A 21,133-nucleotide genomic window follows, 5' to 3' on the forward strand; every position below is an offset into this window, starting at 1 on the left:
TATAAATGACAAGAAAGCAATTCTGGAACTGTCAGTAATAGAATGAACATTTAACTGTTTTTTAATCTTAGTATGCAATGGAAAATTGTTACCTGTTTTCGCTTAAGCCAGGCAACACAACAAATTTGTTCTTTAGTCAACATTTTCTCATCTGTTTTTTCGTAAATGTCTGTAGTGGAACAGCTTTGAGGCACTAAACGTTGTTTATATGATCTCAAGCAGAGGTTTTCCTAGTTCATATAGTTCTCTATTGTCCAGTTACTGTCTTTTGTTTCCCGTGTGCACAGCACTTTTACTTTTCATAAGATGGAGAACTTAATTGTTCACTAAACCTCATATAGAATGCAAATAATAACTCCCAGTAAATTAGATGAGCATCAACACAGATTTTAATCTATAGATAGCTGATTGTTGAAGTAAATACAAATAAACTTAACCACATACCCTTTTGATTAAAACACAAAGAAGATCACTGTTTTTCAAAATAACGTAAATAAAAAATCAGTTTGTCGAAGATCGTGTTCTTATCCTACATACACTGAAAAACAAATTTACAATATAATTAGAAATGATCCTTTTCTAAAGTCCTGCGAAAAAAGCAAACGCTTCTTAAAAATGCATAAATAAAAAAGAGACCTTTTTCCTTGGCATCAAAAATGTCAGCATTACACCTCTTCGAAGATAATGAAAAAGTTATGAGAACGAACAAGTGCTGTCTGACTAATTCAGTGCGTTATTTTTCACTTCACTGAGTCTATTTTTTTCAGAGCTCTCTGCTGTATCTGCTGATAAACGAGTTGTCTCCGTCGTCTGGAAGCCTGAGGATTGGTGGGAAGGTGTCGTACGCGAGCCAGGAGCCGTGGGTATTCGTGGGCAGCGTGCGGCAGAACATCCTGTTCGGACAGCCGTACGACCGGAAGAAGTACCAGCGCGTGGTGGAGGCGTGCGCCCTGTCCAAGGACTTTGAGCTGCTGCCGTACGGCGACCAGACGCTGGTGGGCGAGAAGGGCATCACCCTCAGCGGCGGACAGAGGGCCAGGGTCAGCCTCGCCAGGTGAGAACCCAAGTACTCTGCACGTGTGTCAGGCTAGGCGGAAAGTCAAATTTGAGCAGTTGCTTCCAGAAACAGGCCTTTATCTGCAACATTTACGTCTGAACCACGGGAAAAAAATCTTTTTTACAAAACACGCCACATAATAATAATATACGGAGATTAAAACGAATACGTCACTATTTTGTATGTACAGGGTGTTTCAAAAATGACCGGTATATATGAAACGGCAATACAAACTAAACGAGCAGCGATAGAAATACACCGTTTGTTGCAATATGCTTGGGACAACAGTACATTTTCAGACAGACAAACTTTCGAAATTACAGTAGTTACAATTGTCAACAACAGATGGCGCTGCGGTCTGGGAAACTCTATAGTACGATATTTTCCACATATCCACCATGCGTAGCAGTAATATGGCGTAGTCTCTGAATGAAATTACCCGAAACCTTTGACAGCGTGTCTGGCGGAATGGCTTCACATACAGATGAGATGTACTGCTTCAGCTGTTCAATTGTTTATGGATTCTGGCGGTACACCTGGTCTTTCAAGTGTCCCCACAGAAAGAAGTCCCAGGGGTTCATGTCTGGCGAATAGGGAGGCCAATCCACGTCGCCTCCTGTATGTTTCGGATAGCCCAAAGCAATCACACGATCATCGAAATATTCATTCAGGAAATTAAAGACGTCGGCCGTGCGATGTGGCCGGGCACCATCTTGCATAAACCACGAGGTGTTCGCAGTGTCGTCTAAGGCAGTTTGTACCGCCACAAATTCACGAAGAATGTCCAGATAGCGTGATGCAGTAATCGTTTCGGATCTGAAAAATGGGCCAATAATTCCTTTGGAAGAAATGGCGGCCCAGACCAGTACTTTTTGAGGATGCAGGGACGATGGGACTGCAACATGAGGCTTTTCGGTTCCCCATATGCGCCAGTTCTGTTTATTGACGAAGCCGTCCAGGTAAAAATAAGCTTCATCAGTAAACCAAATGCTGCCCACATGCATATCGCCGCCATCAATCCTGTGCACTATATCGTTAGCGAATGTCTCTCTTGCAGCAATGGTAGCGGCACTGAGGGATTGCCGCGTTTGAATTTTGTATGGATAGAGGTGTAAACTCTGGCGCATGAGACGATACGTGGACGTTGGCGTCATTTGGACCGCAGCTGCAACACGGCGAACGGAAACCCGAGGCCGCTGTTGGATCACCTGCTGCACTAGCTGCGCGTTGCCCTCTGTGGTTGCCATATGCAGTCGCCCAACCTTTCCAGCACGTTCATCCGTCACGTTCCCAGTCCGTTGAAATTTTTCAAACAGATCCTTTATTGTATCGCTTTTCGGTCCTTTGGTTACATTAAACCTCCGTTGAAAACTTCGTCTTGTTGCAACAACACTGTGTTCTAGGCTGTGGAATTCCAACACCAGAAAAATCCTCTGTTCTAAGGAATAAACCATGTTGTCCACAGCACACTTGCACGTTGTGAACAGCACACGCTTACAGCAGAAAGACGACGTACAGAATGGCGCACCCACAGACTGCGTTGTCGTCTATATCTTTCACATCACTTGCAGCGCCATCTGTTGTTGAAAATTGTAACTACTGTAATTTCGAAAGTTTGTCCGCCTGAAAATGTACTGTTGTCCCAAGCATATTGCAACAAACGGTGTATTTCTATCGCTGCTCGTTTAGTTTTTATTGCCGTTTCAAATATACCGGTCATTTTTGAAACACCCTGTATGTACCAGGCGCTACTATACATTTCTGTTATATGCCCTTTTTATCAGTAAGTCACAATGAGTTTCGAACATCAGATTATCATCGTACGGCCATTCACACCATATTAATGGTTAAATAACTTGAGTTTCAGAAACACAGCATTGTAAAAAAATATGTTGCCTTTGAAATCTTGTCGGCGTTTTGATATTAGATTAGAAACATGTAGTATTGGAGTATAAATTTACTCTCATTTGTTATTTGTTGAAGAAATGAAATTCTAATCATTGGATACATGTTACGAGAGTAAATTTCTCAGCCTGGTACTGATATAGCGTAGGAATCTATAATTATTTGTTTCTGTTACGTTGTTATATCTGTTGCACAATAATGTAGCTTAAGGACAAAAAGATGAACGTACATTAAAATTTGTACCACATAGCCATGTGGCTATCATCTTCAGAAATAAAACAAAGTAAATCTGTCATATATGCATCTAAATCTGAATAAATAGGCCTACTCCACAGTCCAGTTTACGGTGTGTGGCTGAGGGTAGTTCAGGTACCATTAGCAATCCCTCTTTCGCGTTCCAATCACAAGCAGTGCACAAGTGTCAGAAAGTTTCCGTATGATCACTAATTTTCCTGTCGCGGTCATTTTGCGTTGATTACGTTGAAATATTGCATTATATGCGCAACTATTAATCACGCGTAAATCGAAACGAGTCAGTTGATCAAATGCTGATACGATTATACGATTATGTGTGTGTGTGTGGGGGGGGGGGGGTCTTGATTAGTTATCCAATTGAACTCGGGAATTTTAGTGACTTTAACTTCTCGAAGTCTTTTATGTGTGACGTATGCCAAGTGGGTCTCTGCTCTGAATTTGACTGTATAAATGCAAGAGCTAGCTGCCAAGTCAGAGTAAGACTAGGGAGTACCAATTTCAACTGGGAGTGACCAAATGAGCAACGTAATTATTCTACCAAAATCTACAACCATATTCCACAAGCAGCATTACAGCTTGTGGCAGTGGGTACTTAGTTCATTACTGTCATCTACCCCTCTTTCTAGGGATCTGTATGTCACTTGGTAAAAACGGAACCCTTACAGGGTCGCTTTATTGTCCGTCTGTCTGTCAGTCCGCCTGTCAGACTGTTAACACACCTGTTTGTCAGGAGCGGGTGGACGTGTCAAGTTCATACTTATGTCACAAAGTAAGGTCATGGCCCTGAGCCGGTGTAAAAAATTTAAGCTTCTATGTCAATTTAATCAAATGACTCGGCCATTTATATTACATATTTTGATAATCGAAAAATTCCTTCACAAAAATCTATACGAACATTATCTAGAACCCCTAGAATCATGAAATTTTTGCAAGCAGCGAGGTTTCACAGTACAAGAAAAGGGAAAAAATCTGAAAATTGTTGAATTATAATTATGTAGCATAAACATATTTTATACGATTACTCATTTAGATGCATTCATAATCTGTCAAAAAACTCGGGAAGTACCGTAGGTATTTTGATATGGTTTTTATTAGTAGGTGGAGTGATTCACAAGAAAGCCCTGTCTGTTTAATTTACAAATATTTCATCCTAACTGGCCGAGCTATGATGAAATGAAGTCATCTGCCTCTGTGAGAAACATGCCTTTGCCATTTAGCGGTGATAGACATAAGGCCGTCAGACTACCGTGCTGAAAGACCATGCCGAAACACGCACAGCATCTATAACGTTTCAAAGCAAAGTAATTTTGGTAACTGATTTAGGATTGAACTTCCATTGTTTGAGATCAGGTTCCTGATGTCCCATGAAATATTCATTGACGTGTTCCACAGAACAATTCGAATCTGCGTAACAACAGTAGCCCTATGATCAGCTGTACCACCTTCTTCTCTGGAGACCTACTTCAAATATTATTAGTAATCGCAACACGGATGACAGCAGGCGAAGACAACGCAGCTGCAATTGCCAGTTAGCACAGCACGTTAATAACTGCTGTATCACAAACCTGAATAGTAACAGCAGCTAAATATTCTTTGGTAGGCACAGATTACAACTATCTCATTTACCTGAGTTGACTTTCCACTCTGTTTCGTTACCGTATCTGCAACATCTGCTGTCATCTCAGTCTGTCGTGTGGCTAACAATCTTAATTGTTACAAAATTTGAGCTACTGCGTCTATCTCTAATTGACTAGCTACTGCTGACTCCTGAATTCTATAAACCTCTTCCACGAATTGTGCTTTAGTTAACTGCTGATGCTCAATTTTAAACTGTGAACGAGTTTTAACCACCATACGCTAAATTAAGTAAATATGCAGGTCTGTTCTGGCCTCACAGAGGAACACAACTTAAAATTAACACTGTCAACTTACAGTAAAGAAGAATCAACACACAAATTTCTGAAAGAGGGAACACAACAAGGCATCGTTCTAAACACTTTCCGACGTAGCTACACAGGAGACGGTGAATCAGCAAGAAAATTCATCACTAACACTGAAAATAGTCATAGGCTGTTCAACTCACTTAACTTAAAGGAATGCTAATAGCAATGAAGTGGCATAGGTGAGGAAGTGATGATAGTTAGAGTTCGTGCTTGTCTTTTATGTGTTGCAGTCATGTGAAATTCGCACTCAATGGAACTAGGTTCATCAGCCAGGTACCTCTGTTTCCACGAGGGTAAAGCATGAAACAATAAAAGAGTACGGAGATTAACACATTTTACATTAAAAATACAGTACATGTCCTGACACCTTACACAACAGTGTAGAATATCTAATTAACCATGGTATTACGATTTAAAATACTTGCATCATGCAAGAGAGAAAAATTCCCAACAGCCTTCATGGGAATAGAACTTGTGTAACTCTGGCTTGTTTTCGGCGAAATATCTGAAATAAACTAGACAAAAAATGTTATTCCTTTGACCTAGAAAATTTGTCAAATCGCTCTCGCATTTATGAGCAATAGAGAGTTCACACAAATAATGGTGTAGAACTATAAGTGGAGGGTGATTGGGAGCTGTTGTATTGTGTGAAAACTGAAAATCAGTGAAATAAAAATTTCCCCCAAACAGAGCAACGACCGAGATGCGGGTTTCTACTACTCATCCATCCTACATCTCTCCCTACGGTCCTCAAACTGCCGGTAATGATACATGGCGATATCAATGAAAAAAATATGGACTAATAATCACAGTATACCTTTAAATTATAATTATATGGCCCAATATGTTTATACACTTTCACTTTTCCTATCCCCGGACATCATCGCCATTGAAATCTAGTCGACATGCTGACATAGCTTTTATATTTAAATCAGTTCCTTTAATGGTGACCACAACAACGCTAGTTGTTACATAAAAAGTAATTGCAACCGTTCTCCTCCAACTCTAGAACAAGGGACCTTTATCCTTTCTTCCTTTTGTGTGATCATAAGTTCACAGAGTAGTGCCATCACAAACCAGACAGAGCCTAACTCTCTCGCTGTACATATACGTTACCGTTGGTGTGCTGCTCGCGCTTGCCGTAATATTATTAAACTTGTTTATAGTACTCAAAAGAACAATACAAAAAATGACAACATCAAAAGAGACAGACAAGTTGCAATCTCCTTTAAATACCGCAACAGAATTAACAAATTTATCCGTGACATTCTGCAGTTTTCCTCGGTAAATTCCACTTCTATGCGACAGAGGCAAGGGGTCTATAAACAAATCTTCCGCTTAACGTCAACCGTATTTGTCACTTATGTTCGCTCGTTAGTTAATTAATCATTAATTCAAGGTCTGTAGGCTGTCCCAGTAGGAACGGTCAGTATTCAGGGACATGAAACTTCCTGACAGATTAAACCTTTCTGCCGGACCGAGACTCTAACACGGGACCTTCGTGTTTGGCGGGCAAGCGCTCTACCAACTGAGCTACCCAAGCACGACTCACGACCCGTCCTCACAGCTCCCATTCTGCTGGCACCTGCCAGAAGGAAAAATGTGTATATGGACCTGTGCCCTTTCCCAAATGGTTTCTGAGGTAGAATGTACTTAATGTACATTATTAGTTATTTCCTATATTACTCAATACATTGTCAGTTTACTCATGTATATATGTACGACACTGAGTAAACACTACAACAGGCATTTCAGAAACTATCAAATGAAAAATACATAATCTCATATGGTCAGATATTACTTTGCTTTGAAACGTTATAGATGCTGTGCGTGTTTTCGGCATAGTCTCTCAGCACGGTAGTCTCATGTGGTATGTAAACCACATTACCGCTGTTTTACAGCTCACAATAAATATTAGAATGTCTCCCAGTCAGTTTCCGTGCATTTGTGCTCTCCTGGGAGAACATGTTCTCTTGGTTGTCTGAGTTTCACTAATGACGGCAACAGCATCAGTGTTGCGACCAAGCAGTAAATCTCGTGTGTTCACCTTTCGTTTGTTCACCTCAGACTTCAACCGTCCCCGTAAAGAGAAATCTAATAACGCAACGGCTAACGATCTAGTTGGCCAGTTAATTGTACTGCCATGATTAATCTAGCGATTAGGTTAAGTGCAGTTAAGATGTTACAACAGAAATCGGGTGAAATGTGGAGGGGCTACATTACTCATTAAGTACACTGCAGTCTGCGAGACCAAAGAAACGTCTTCAGTTTGTTCAACAAACGAATTTTCCAAAAATGGAAGTAATTCTGCCCCGTCATTTGCTCTGCTAAAATCACTGGACCTATCAACTGTCACCATTCATGCCACACCAGAATCGATTGAAAAGTGAACTTGGATTTGGTTTCCACTGCAGCGTGTGAATATTCCTGTGACCATCGATGATTATTACATGTGTTGTTGGTTCCACTCTTTGAAAACGTGGCTAGATCAGGGAATAGTATTAACGGAAGCACATGGCGATTCTCTTTCAACTACTGACAAGATCCATGTCATGTGGTGTTGTAGCCAATGTGTAGATTATGGACACGTTGCATGTGAAATGGGTACGAGTTTTCCATATCTGATGTTAGCTATACACATGTTCATGTGACATTCGTGCAGAAAATCGCTGTGTGATGATAGAGTGTGCACATACTACATAGCTAGTAGCTGCGCAATTGGCTGGGCAAGCATGGGGAAAGTGGTAGTGGTTGTGGTTGTGGGTGGGCCGCCAGTGTGCTGTATGGGAAGTGCCAAGCACTGGAGGAGGGTTTCCATTCTAAACTGAAGCCTATGTTCATATTTTTTGTAAATATTAAGTGCAGCGCCTTCACACCCAAACTTGCACGGTGATCATCCGAAACGGTCTACTGTCACCACTGGTTCATTCGTACCAGAAAAGAATTCTGGTGAAAATGCAACAAAAACAGCGATCTATTTTTACCTGACTTGTTAACTATCTTTAATTCTCTAAGAAGCATCATGAGTGGCGAATTATGACTAAAACCTACAATTTTCTTGTCTGTGTTAAAATTTGGTTCTTTTGCCAAAACACAGCGGAGTTTGCACAACGTCACCTCACTAACATGTTTTGCGGATGCAGCAGCGATGGAATCCATAAACAGTGGTTTATTACGTTTACTAAGAGAGGACAATTTAGGTCAATAGCTTATGAAAAAGATCTTCACTAAAAAAACAAACGTGCTGTTCCAAAACCCACAGAAATTTTCAGTTCACCCGTTTTGCAATGGCCCTTAATAATTGCATAGCATCATCAAAAATTCTGTAGTTACTGGTATAGTCTAACACATAATGAAGTTTTGTATGTCTGCCATGCTGCAAAATGCTCTCCTCTTTATATACTATCATTTGCTGAAATCTCGTTTCTATATTTCAAACTGTTAACGAGATATTAGGAATCTTATGGATATTTCATTCTGGCAGCATTACTGGTGCGGCGATCGAAAATGAGTACGCCACGTAAAATCATTTTTCATGAGATTGAAGACAGGTAGATACCTCTGTTGTGTACATAGTTCCGCGTAGTCAGCGCGTACACACCTTTCCCACTAGAGTGCGCCCCGCTATGATCAACAGCTCAGGCGCAGCGCTCGTTCGTCTCCGCACTACGAGATAGAGACGGACCAAATTCTGCTTGCGCCGATCCACGTATTATTATGTAACGCAGCCAATGAGATTGCTGCTAACGTAGAACCTTTTCTCCTCGCGGATCACACTCGCGCAGTGATACATGAACGCGCGAGGTATTATAACGAGTGTAAAGACCTCCGATTAGTCAGTCCGCATCAGTCTGTACCAGTCTGTATTAGTCTGTACCAGTCTGTACGAGTTCTACATTTGTCTGTACCAGTCTATAGACAAGTTTCAGTCTGCGCCTAATAAGATTACCATATTCCTGTAAATAGCCATGAAGATAAATGTATAGCCACAAGTATCAGAGATATATGTGAGAATAAGATTAACGTACCAATACCAAAGGAACTTCAGATTGTCAATTGTAAATAGCATCCAGAACCAAATTAAGTAATTTTTATGCTTGTTATTATTTTAATAAATGTGTGTGAAAATTAATCAAGTTCCGTTTAAAGTTGGTCATCGTCACTCTGCTTCTCTAAGCGTGCAAGTGGCATTTCCATCGTCTGACCTAACGGCAGAAGGTAAGCACGCCACGATAAGACCACGAGACATATTGCTGACACTCGCCTACTTAGTTAGAGTGACAAGTCAAATAATCAGATGGTGTGTGTACTGAAGGTCTTACAGTACGCACACCACAACCTCCATCCAAGATTAAAGAAAAATTCAATATTTTAGTTAAATTTCATTTGCAGCAACACATGATGAATTATACACCAAATGCAAAATCATAGCGACCATTAGTTTACATTGAAAACTTTTTCGAATTTCCACAGTGTCTTCCATAAATCAAAATATCATAGTAATTATGACCTTTAACGAAATGATGGGCGCTTCGTCGTAAAGCTTACACGTAAAGTTATAAGCAACACAAAAGTGATTTTTTTTTCTTTTTGCCGAATAGTTGCTGTAAATCGTTTGAGAAAGATTGCAGGGCGCATACCTCGGTTCAGTCAGCCCAGCGTGTCAACAACTGGACGCAAGTGGGCGAACGACGGCGGCCACTCACTTCCAGACAAGTGAATGGACTCGCCCAGCGCCTAGGGCTAAAATTCGCCACTGTGCACCGGGCACCGTACACTGCTAGGACTGCAGTAAGACCAGGCTGAACTATTTCAATAATGTGTTGTTTTCCCTGCATAGGTTGTTGAACCACACGTTCAGAAGAAAAATGAGAACTTGAAAGACTACCTGTTTCACGCAATGTGCTGAAAACTCTGGTACAGACTGTCCGATCAGGACTTCGAAGTGTCGGAAAGCACCGACGGTATTTTTCTACAGCAGTATCCATAGAAGACACCATACCTTCATACTATTCATTAGGCACACGTGCAGTATTTTAGCCAACTCGTGAACAAACACAGATAACCGAAGATTTTCTCTGATAAACTCTCAGTCTCTCACACTACTTTACTCACAACACGTCATAGGCAACTGTGCGTTCAACGGGCTAGTTTAATATTACAAAGACCTCCCGAACAAAGTCACTGAAAGCAATGAGGCAAGTTTGGCCTTGAATTAAACGTGAAAGAGATTGGGAGAGTAAGGTACATAGTGCGCGCCACTATCCCAGAAACACACTGTTCTGTCTCGGAGACCTTTCATAATAGGGCTTGTGTTCATACGACGCTTTTTGTTTCAAATGAGCTTTTTTTGTCATATCTCTCTCAATATTGATCATCCCTCCCGGAACGCAGTGTACATTACAATACACTTCAAAGAGAACAAATTGGCTCTAAAATTCAAGTGCGCAGTTTGTAATTTTCTGTTTAATTTTACAGAGCTGTTTACCGTGATGCAGACATTTACCTGCTAGATGATCCTTTATCTGCTGTGGACACCCATGTAGGGAAACATCTCTTGGATGAATGCATCAACTCCTACCTGAGCAACAAGACCAGAATCCTGGTCACTCACCAGCTGCAGCACGTCAAGGGCTCCGACAACATCGTGGTGCTCAACAAGGTGAGTGCTTCCATCCTTACGTCTTTGTTACTTTAAATCTGTTCCGTGGAGCACACCGTAACGAAGACTTTCATCACAGGGCAAGATTGATTATCAAGGAACCTTCGACGAGATTATGGGTAGTGGCGTAAGCTTTTCAAAATTGATGTCGAGCAACGACGCGGAAGAAGATGTGCCAGAGGAGTTCACCATCATGCGAAAACACAGTACGAGAAAGTCGTTGCAGGTAAATGTCAGTGGGGGTAAAAATCCGTAACGACATCTAGGCCTAGTTGCTAACACTTGCCTCGTTCACAGGGCGAGGACAACATCCTAAGACGTTCGAAGCGTTTAGGATCACGGAGGGATAATGCAAATGTTCTCCAGAGCGAAATCTCCACTTTGTCCGAAGTGGTAAGTATTGCTACTGCTTAAATCACTGGTGCTCACAACCTAGTATGTTTGAATGCTGCGATGCCTAGAAGCCAAATAGTAAAAATATATTTAATTATTAATTATTACTTATTTGATTATCTTATTCATTGGTCAAGTTATTTTCACTTTTTATTTGAAATAAGTGGCATATGTTAGTTAATGGCTAATTTATTCCCGTTCATTATCTGTGACTATCTCCGTCCAAGCTGGAGCAGTTTCCCCATTTACCTGTAACAGAAATGTGATCTGGAGTTGAAAATGTTCTGATGTAACATTTAAAAGACTCAAACGTTCCCTTCGTCCGTACTGGGAGCTTCCGTGCTGTCACGCGATGCCACACACGTGGAACGAGGGCAACTATAGACGCCGAGAGATTGACAGATTAGCTGCTGCCGAACATGCTTTGCAGCCAGGAGTCCGTCACATTGATTTTGATAGGGCTCAAGTACTGAAAGCCACAAGCAGATACCATGAAAGGCTACACGTTGAGGCCATAGAGATGATGAAACATCTCAGCAATGTCTGTAGGAAGGACGAGTGCGTGCAATAGATTCACACCTGGATCTCGGTACTAAATAAGGTGTGTACGAGTCTTCCGCCATGGGGTGATAGCAACAGCGGACGACGGCAACCGACAGCGTGTATTTACGCCTTGGTATTCAAAGCGTGCGAAGCCACGCCACTGCGCCAGGAGAGAGCGACACCTCCTAGAAAATTCCTCGGCTATGTCGGAGGGAGCACACGTGGGTGAAAGTTTCCTGCAGTCAGTAGCAAGCTAGGGTGGGAATCGGACACTCAATGAAGCTACGATCCCCCTTGAAACAATCTCCACAGATGAGGACAAAACACTGGATTTTAATGTGAAATACATCCGACCAAGGCGTAATAGCCCGTAATATTTTATTTACTGTGACATTTCGGCTGTGAAAGTTCATGTTTTACAAGGTTTTTGGGTGCAGAAAGAGGACATCTGAAAATCGGGAAAACGTATAGTGCACGAAAAACCAACATCCAACCAACCTCCTGGATATGTGCTTTCCTCATGTGGATGACTTGCTGGGACACAATACCCTACTGCAGCAGTGTTTGATATGATCTTTCCTTTCACGTTTCTCTGACTGCTGGAGTAAGCTATTTAAAATACTGGAAATAAATATCAATATTACGTTCACATTTATGGATAGATCTCATACATTACTACTGTATAAGGCATCGAAGAGGGTACTTTAAAATGAACTATACCTGAAACCTTCCAGTTATGTTTGTGACAGAATGTTTGACGTTTCTCTTCTGATGTAGATATATGCCAGCTGTGATTTTCCAACTGCGGAACAACCACGTCTGTGGCAATCCACGTCACCTTCGTTACATGGTTTGAATGCTCTTGTTAGTTCCACTTGGTATGCATCCCAGATTTGTGTGAAATACTCCAGTAGATACTGTACAAACGTCTTCTAAGTAACCTCTCTTTTGACAGTATTCAAGCAATGAAATAAAACTTGTTTTACCTAGCTTTAACTGGTCACATGTGTAAGTTCCACTTCACATCTTCAGACATTATGAACAGCTATGTAAACACAACTGTATCCCTTTCTTGTTGAGTTCATTTCCATAACAGTCGCGACCATTTCCTTACATCAGGCTTATTCACAACGATAACGTTTTTCTATGATAAAACTACGTTTTATTTTACGCTTTGTGTCAGATCCCGCTTTTGCCGCGTTTACCTATGTATGAGTATACCATACAGCTCTCATGACTGTTCTGCTCCACTAAAGTGCCTGCGCCGCCCTTCTTTCCTGCAGAGTGTCATTATTGACGAGACTGGGAAGCTGCACAGAGACCCCTCTGAGCAGGACAACAGCGAGAAGATGCTGAAGGCACCGTTCAGGTGGTCCACCGTGTGGCAGTACTACAGGGCCGCGGGAGGCATGTGGCTGCTCTTCTCCGTGATGGCCATGATTGTCGTCGCCCAAGTCATCACCAGTGGTTCGGACTACGTGGTGACGTACTGGTAGGGAAACACTGTTTTATACCCGTATCATCACGTGCTTCCACACCTGCGAGGTATGCGTGCAGCTTATAGAGTACACCGATGAATTTGTGCAGCATCACTTACTGGATGCCAATGAATATGACTAATATTCCCATCATTTTCAAAAGTTTTTATGATTTCTCGAAATGTCTTTAGTAGTGTCGTTCAATAATTAAATAAAATTTTTTGTTATTGAAATAAATAAGACACAAATATTATGGGATGGCAACTGCGATAGTTTCGTAGGACATCTGAAGTTATTTACCTGCTTGATAACTGTCCAAATAAAATAATTGTTACAATGGTAAACAGCTATCGGATACCCACCCTAAACACACATGCTACAAAATCAAAGACCATCACTTTTAATTTCTTCACAGTCACATACCCTTAAACCCTAAATTCAGATTGCAAGAAATGGTCTCCATCAATGTCTACTTGTAAAGAGTTTCTTTTCATTTGGTTGGTTCTGATTCATGTCGCCCACGCTGTTACTCAGTAGGTTAGTGCATCGACACCGGTATTTCTTGAGAGGCCTGCGTCATCTCAACAGCCACAGGGATAGGTAACGTCAGAATAGCTAACATTTTGCTTCTTTCGCGACAATTCGTTACATTTACTGACTGAGTAACAAAGTGCTTTACTTGGTAACGTTTCAGTGGCAAAGTTGGTGTTGTGAACTCTCACCTCTTCACAAAGACTTTCCCAAATAACTTCCTAACAATGCTTCATTGCGTACACGAGTCGAGAATCATATTGTGTAAATATTGCAGTATTTCATGGAAGCAAAACGCCTAAAGATGTCTCCACAAAATACTGTTGGGTTTATACATATACATGCGGATGCAGATCAAGTAGCCGTACATTCAACATCAAAACACTTGGCTGCATTAGAGCAATTTATTAATTTGCTATCGATTTCGGTCAGTGGCTAAAAGGGAAAAAAGACAATAAAGCCTCAATGTACAATACTTCATAAAAACATGAAAATACAAAAAAGTAACGAAAAATTGACCAACACAATCCACATGTCAATCATGATGAACCATAAAATCACATTTGATGTCAAACTCAATAATAATAACACAAAACAACTAATTTTCTCACATAATCAACTTTCGTTATCTACATACAACAAGAGTCTGGGCATAGCATGAGCAGCCAAAGTAGGCATAGCCTGAAAGACAACACCATAGAAATGTCCTGTCGATATCCACCAAGACACACAAAAAGAATTTTCAAATAAATACAACGATTCCAGTAAAGTCATAAGTAATATTTATACAAAAGATGACAGTGGTATGACCACTAAATCACGACCATCATTTATGGAAATGTTTAATACGCCTTTAATGATAGTCACGTAAGCAACGTAAACTGTGCAAAAAGAATTGAAACATAATTAAAATGAAAGTTCCAATAGCAAATGTTACATATAATTTCTGACTACAATACACAAGTCAGTGTATCACGCGTCTCAATAGACAGCGACTCGGGAACAAATGATTAAGATTGAGGTTCCTAGATTATTACTGAGAAATTACATCATTATGGATGCAAGAAAGAACTAACCAGGATTAAACAATACAAAGCATACATTGTTAAAACTTAATAGCATAATAAAGGGTACTTTAATCGGAGTATGCAGAAATCTGTTAATAAAAGCATTATTTCATGTTCACATGTGTGGTTAATCACATGACATCTAATCTATAGTCAAACAGGAATTACATGGAATCCATTTTCCCAAGAGGAATCAGTACACCACAGCACAATATCAGATGAATATGGAACGACAGACAAATAGCAGATTAGCTTACAATAGTTGTACAAAAACAAGGAAAAATTAGGTTATCTGGTTTAGGCAACTGAGCATTGTATAGAGTGGAACGAAGCAAGTGACCAACAAATGGATAACTTAAGAAGTGGATTTTGAAACTGGCTATAAACAAAAAAAACATAAAATCATTCTTTGACCATTACAACTCACTGATACTGTTAAATAACCAACAGGCAATTTTGTGCAACGATGATGGGAGACATAGTCACAGCAGAAACAAGAATACTTAAACTCCAATAAGCCACACAGCCGTCACAAAGAAATCATATTAAATACTGTAATATAAAAGCCCATATTTTACAGGATCAACCAGAAGGAAAAATGTAACAATACAATTACCAAGAAATACATAAAGGCTAGTATACATACATGATAAGTATATTTCATATGTTTTGTCACAGGACACATTATTTACATAACTGTCATTCAATGTGTATTACGATGATCATACATCGTGATGTCCATATGATATTTAATGTACAAGAAAAATGAAAATTTAAATGTTTTTCATAATAGTTGCTTGTGATTAAGTGGTCATACCATTATTCTCTTCTGCACAAATATTACTTATAACTTCACTGAAATCGGCGGAATTATGGTTATTTTTATCTTAAAATTATTTTTGTGCGACTTGGCTCATATCGACTGGATATCTCTATGGCTTTATCTTTGAGGCTACGAGTACTTTGGCTTTCATGCCATGTTCCGACTACATATTTCAAGTTTCCTGTTGTGTGTACATGACAAAATTTGCTTATGTGGGAAAAGTACTATTCTTCTCTGTTTCATGAGTTTGACAGCTAAAAGGATTTTGTGGTTCAATATGATTGACTTGTGAGTTGGATTAGTCAGTTGTTCGTAAGTTACGTTTGATATTTTCGTGTCTTTCCGATGTTTTTTACACTGAATTTTTGTTGTAAATTTTTTTAACGTTGATTCAGGTGCGAGATGGTGTTCATTGTCCGAAACCGGCAGAAAATAAATAAATTGTTCTAATGTAGCCAGCTGTCACGAGTTTCCTGAAACATCTATCAGCTGCTCACAGATGCCTGGAGAAACATTTGTCCATTCAACAGCCTCGTCGGGAAAGCCTGATGGGCAGTAGATTCTTAACCCCACAACTGATACGAAACAATTATAAATTCAGATAGCCTGTGATATAATCTCGTGATAATTTTGAAATTTTCATGCGTCTTAAGGACGTGGTGGAATCAGATCAACATTTTCAGGCAATGCTTTTTGAATATGAACAAATAAACTCGCACAGTGATTCGGATTCTTTGCCCCCTGTAACACTAGATGTACAGGTCCACAGAATAGAAGAAGACAGTATCAAAATAACCATTTGGATGGACAAATTTTCTTAAGAAATCCAGTTGCCCACACAGGCCGTCGTAGTTTCTTTATAAATATATAAAAGTTTTCCTCTAATAGCGTCAAATGTTCTTTACTTTTTCATCAATTAAACGAGAGCCACTTATGCGCCACGTTTTCCTGTTTTTTGATTTGAGTAACAGAAGTGTTTGTGGATATGGCACCATCTTTCAAACCCACAGTACAAATCTGAGAGCAGGGTCCAGTTATCATGTTCATTTTACCACCAGTGGTTTTCCTTTCCTACTCCACTCTTCTTTTAAGAAAAGCACACTCCTGTTCTTGGAATCAATAAAATAGTTCATAGTTTTGCAACTTATTGGATATTCACTCATTCTTTCCAGCAGTGACGCGATGGCGGCACACTTAGGCGAGCTAAACAGCACTATTTATTGATAATAAGTCAGATTTTTAAATTATTATATCAAAAGCTATTAACAATATTGGGCTCAAATAGTGAGACCTGTGCACTGAAACAACCGAATGGTTCGTTAATCTGTATTTTCCATAAAAAAAAAGGTATTGCAGTTTTGTCTTATGAATCTCATAGTCGTTTGACCTGGGTGGAAATCTATTATATATTAGTTATTCCTTATGAGTCTGAGCCAAAGAGGCGCCCTGATGTCTGCTCACAATAAAAATAGTCGTTAGAAAATGAGAATACAGCATATGAAGCCGACAGTCACAAGATTTGACAAAGGGAACATTGGTAACAGTGATTACTTTACTGCTTTATCAAAGGATTTACGTGGATGCCACCTCCATTAAGAGCAGATGTTACTCAAACATTCAGGCATCGCAGTATGATGATAAAAATATAATGTAAAATCTTCCTTGCTGCAGGCCTTAAAGCTGGATATAATTTATGACTTTATCTTTGAAACTAAATTTGTTGTATAATTTTTTTATTTCAGTTTCAATCATTCATTTGTCGACTCTTCTATGAACCCCTCATGCAGTAATAATTCTAATGTTTGTACTTTTCAGTAGGGTTGTAGTACTCACTTTAGAATGATCATGGGAAGGATATACTGAAACAGATTTCTAAAATTTTCCATAAATGCTCCTATAAATTGTCAAAAATACCAGGGTGACAACATCAGGTCTTTCCACAAAGAAAACATTAGAATTGTCCTCCAGAAAAAAATTGTTTGTACAAGGCAAGATTTCGGCTAGTTACTGCATGCACCATCACGTGACATGAATGGGCGTTCTGGTGCTCAAGTTTTAGATTCCTTCCCCACGAGTACTAATTTTCTGAACTCTCTTACTGCACTGCGTCAGTTTCTGCATTTAACAAGCAACAGCAGCTACATGTCTCCTTACTTTCTTACAAAGTGTTTACATTTTGCTGAATGGAGTCACAGATTACGGCACTTGCTATTATGAAGTCGAGTAGGTGTTGAATGTATTGAACTGTTTCAGCTGATTCTTTGTGCCTTCGTTCACGAAGCATACCTAATATAAAGCCTCATTTTTTATAGCAATATTTAACGAAACCTTAGAAACTTACGTAGGTTCGATATTTTGCACGCGTATTAATATTGTTGAACGTCTGTAACCTAATAAATATGAACTCTGTAACCTCTCCACTACTGGTTTCTGAATGAAATTTAGCCCAACTTTACCTCCTACACTATAAAAGCCTACGTAGTAACGAAACTGTATACTTTGAAAGTGCTATCCAACTTAAACTCTTATGCTAACCTGGGACTAAACAGAACCTAATTTGAAGTGAACTGTAGGTAGTCTTTATATGAAATGAGCAACTGAAGTAAGATAATTATCTGGCCCTAATAAAAATTTCCACTTACCTCGCGTCTTGAAAACATTGTGGCAGACTTCTCGAAAGCACATCAGCAAACAGTAAGCACGCAGCGGCTAAGCTAGATTTCTATTTCTAAATAAATATTCAAATTGTTGCATACCACATGATGCACTGTGGTAATCCGTAACGGTGGATGGGGGAGTAACTATTCCTATGAAATGGTATTCCAAGACAGTGATTTTAGAATGAAGTATGTATTAAAAATTCGCGTGGTCTTCACACATAACATAGGTTTGAACAATCCTATGCTTAACAAAGTGAACAACAATTTGTAAAGGGTACAAAGTTGACAGAAAATTTCTATAAAACCAAACGGCTTAATCAGTCGATATCTTAATGCATGACGAAGGGAACAGGGGTGGTCTTTCTGTCAGCTCTGAGCAAGTTAACTAGCTAACAAACATTTCGACTATCTGCGCAGTGCTACAGTCTTACCACAAACGTATTCTCTAAATAAAATATTTTTCATGAGTTATGTTCTTTTCGCCTTCCAATATATACATCATATTCATCCTCGCTGTCCTTCACAGTATATCTCTCCTATTCTAATAGATACAATCACAAGCCAACACAGCACTACTGAATACGTCCATCACCTACCGCATTTCAACTAAGAATGTATCAGACTACGTAGAGGCAAATCTGTGCCATAATAAGACCAAAGATTGTTTAATAGTAACGTAGCTTGCTCTCTCCCGGACGTGAACATCGGTAGCTTACAAAATCAAAGTGACATGTACACCTTACAGCTCTGCTGATCCAGCCAAGTACATACGCTTGCTTTCTACCCACACACCGATGAACAGAGATTACAGAACATTAGGCATATGTTCGGAGTGTCTCCAAAATCATACCACAGGACTGTCCGTATAAAAGCCCAGCGGTAGCTCAATTCAGCACTCTGTCTCCCGACTGTTGGTTCTTCCTGTATCTCCGAATGGACAGGTTAACTACCCAAGCCAGATTATGTGACTAGCTTGTCCTTTGATTCCTGAATAAGTCAAAGCTACATCCGCTGTGAAACTCTTCTTATTGCTGATTAATACACAGTATACGAGCATTTTGTTTAGGTGGTGCTCTACAGCTCGTAAATAATGGAAAAGATATTACAGAATCACGAAGAGCTCCTAATGAAACAAATAATTATCAGGTGCCAGTTTAGATCAACTGTTCATCGTTCGTTACATAACATTGTTTGCATCAACCTCAATTGATGACCTCTTACTGTGGCGTAAAACCATCCTGTGTCACTGACACTATTGTCTGTAGTCAAATCCATTAATCCTAGCAATACCAAGACATTTTCCACAACACACGTAACTAGTTCAAATGGTCCAAATGGCTCTAAGCACAATGGGACTTAACATCTACCGGCCGTTGTGGTCTAGCGGCTCTAGGCGCTTCAGCCTGGAACCGCGCGACCGCTACGGTCGCAGGTTCGAATCCTGCCTCGGGCATGGGTGTGTGTGACGTCCTTAGGTTAGTTAGGTTTAAGTAATTCTAACTTCTAGGGGACTGATGACCTCAGATGTTAAGTCCCTTAGTGTTCAGAGCCGTTTGAACCATTTGAACTTAACATCTGAGGTCATCAGTCTCCTAGAACTTAGAATTACTTAAACCTAACTAACCTAAGGACGTCACACACACCCATGCCCGAGGCAGGATTCGAACCTGCGACCGTAGCAGCATCGCGTTTCCCAGCTGAAGCGCCTAGAACCACTCGACCACAGCGGCCGGCCCACATAACTGGGGGCCACTTTATGCCGACCTTAAAAAATCAGAAAAATAGTTATTTGTTATTGATTTATACCAATAACTTACTTTTCAAACACATACTGATGTGTAAGTAGGGTCCAAAACCTGAAAATATCTTTTGGCACACACTTATCAATATCACCACTCTTTCAGTATTGTGTGCTACTTTATGCTCCCCCGAAATAAAATTAAAAAATGCAAATTTCGTTAATTGGTGATGATTTTTACTCATAAAATACTATTTAAAGAGATGTTGATCTTTAAGTGAGCTCCTGAACCTGATAATATTGAATATGACATTCATCGCACAAGTGACATCTGTTCCTAAGACCTAAATTTTTGAATTAACTTTAATTGAAAAACTAAAAAAGTAATGGAATCTGGTAGCAGAATTCATTAGAAACAACACTTTCTTAAAAAAAATTTAAATTAAAGTGACTGACTAGATTACAATATTACGAATTTAATACAGTCAACTGCAAAATGCGTGAACTTTACCAGTATGTGGAGTACACAACAGGCAGGAGGATGCAACATTTGTATGAAGGTCCACAAATATTGTTTAACTTTTATTAATGCGTTCTCTTGTGTTGACTGAATTGACGCCGCTCGGAGTAACCGCGCGGTCTATGGCGCCTTGCCACGGTTCTCGCGGCTCACCCCGTCGGAGGTTCGAGTCCTTCCTCGGGCATGGTTGTGCGTGGTGTCTTTAGCGTAAGTTAGTTTAAGTTAGATTAAGTAGTGTGTAACCCTAGGGACCGATGACTTCAGCAGTTTGCTCCCACAGGAACTTACCACAAATTTCCAAATTTCTAATTGAATTGACACCGCAAGAAACCCGAGAATATTTTATTGGTTTTAACATTAAAAGCTGATCAATGATATAAATACTTGGAATCCAGAGGAAGTAAGTGCGTTAAAAGGGAGGAAATTGTCGAGATATAACTGCAGAACATTTCTTAACTCCTTCGCTTCCTTACTCAGGTACTTTATTCTTACACTTGTCACTTTTCCAGCTATGTAAATAGTAAATAATATCTACTTTTATTAAGGGCTGAATTAGCC

General features: G+C 39.9%; 1 protein-coding gene across 2 annotated transcripts in view; it reads left to right on the plus strand.

The window, feature by feature from the left end:
* The window catches only part of LOC124594746 (ATP-binding cassette sub-family C member 4-like), a 193,379-nt gene that overhangs the window by 91,775 nt on the left and 80,471 nt on the right, over window positions 1-21,133 (plus strand). For both annotated transcript variants that reach the window (XM_047133125.1, XM_047133124.1), the window contains exons 11-15: window positions 768-1,054; window positions 10,639-10,822; window positions 10,902-11,048; window positions 11,120-11,215; window positions 13,042-13,250. In XM_047133125.1, coding sequence (XP_046989081.1) covers window positions 768-1,054; window positions 10,639-10,822; window positions 10,902-11,048; window positions 11,120-11,215; window positions 13,042-13,250 — 923 coding nt within the window. The remainder of the gene's footprint in view (window positions 1-767; window positions 1,055-10,638; window positions 10,823-10,901; window positions 11,049-11,119; window positions 11,216-13,041; window positions 13,251-21,133) is intronic.

Source organism: Schistocerca americana, chromosome 2, assembly GCF_021461395.2.
Source record: "Schistocerca americana isolate TAMUIC-IGC-003095 chromosome 2, iqSchAmer2.1, whole genome shotgun sequence".
Classification (NCBI taxonomy): Eukaryota; Metazoa; Arthropoda; class Insecta; order Orthoptera; family Acrididae; genus Schistocerca; species Schistocerca americana.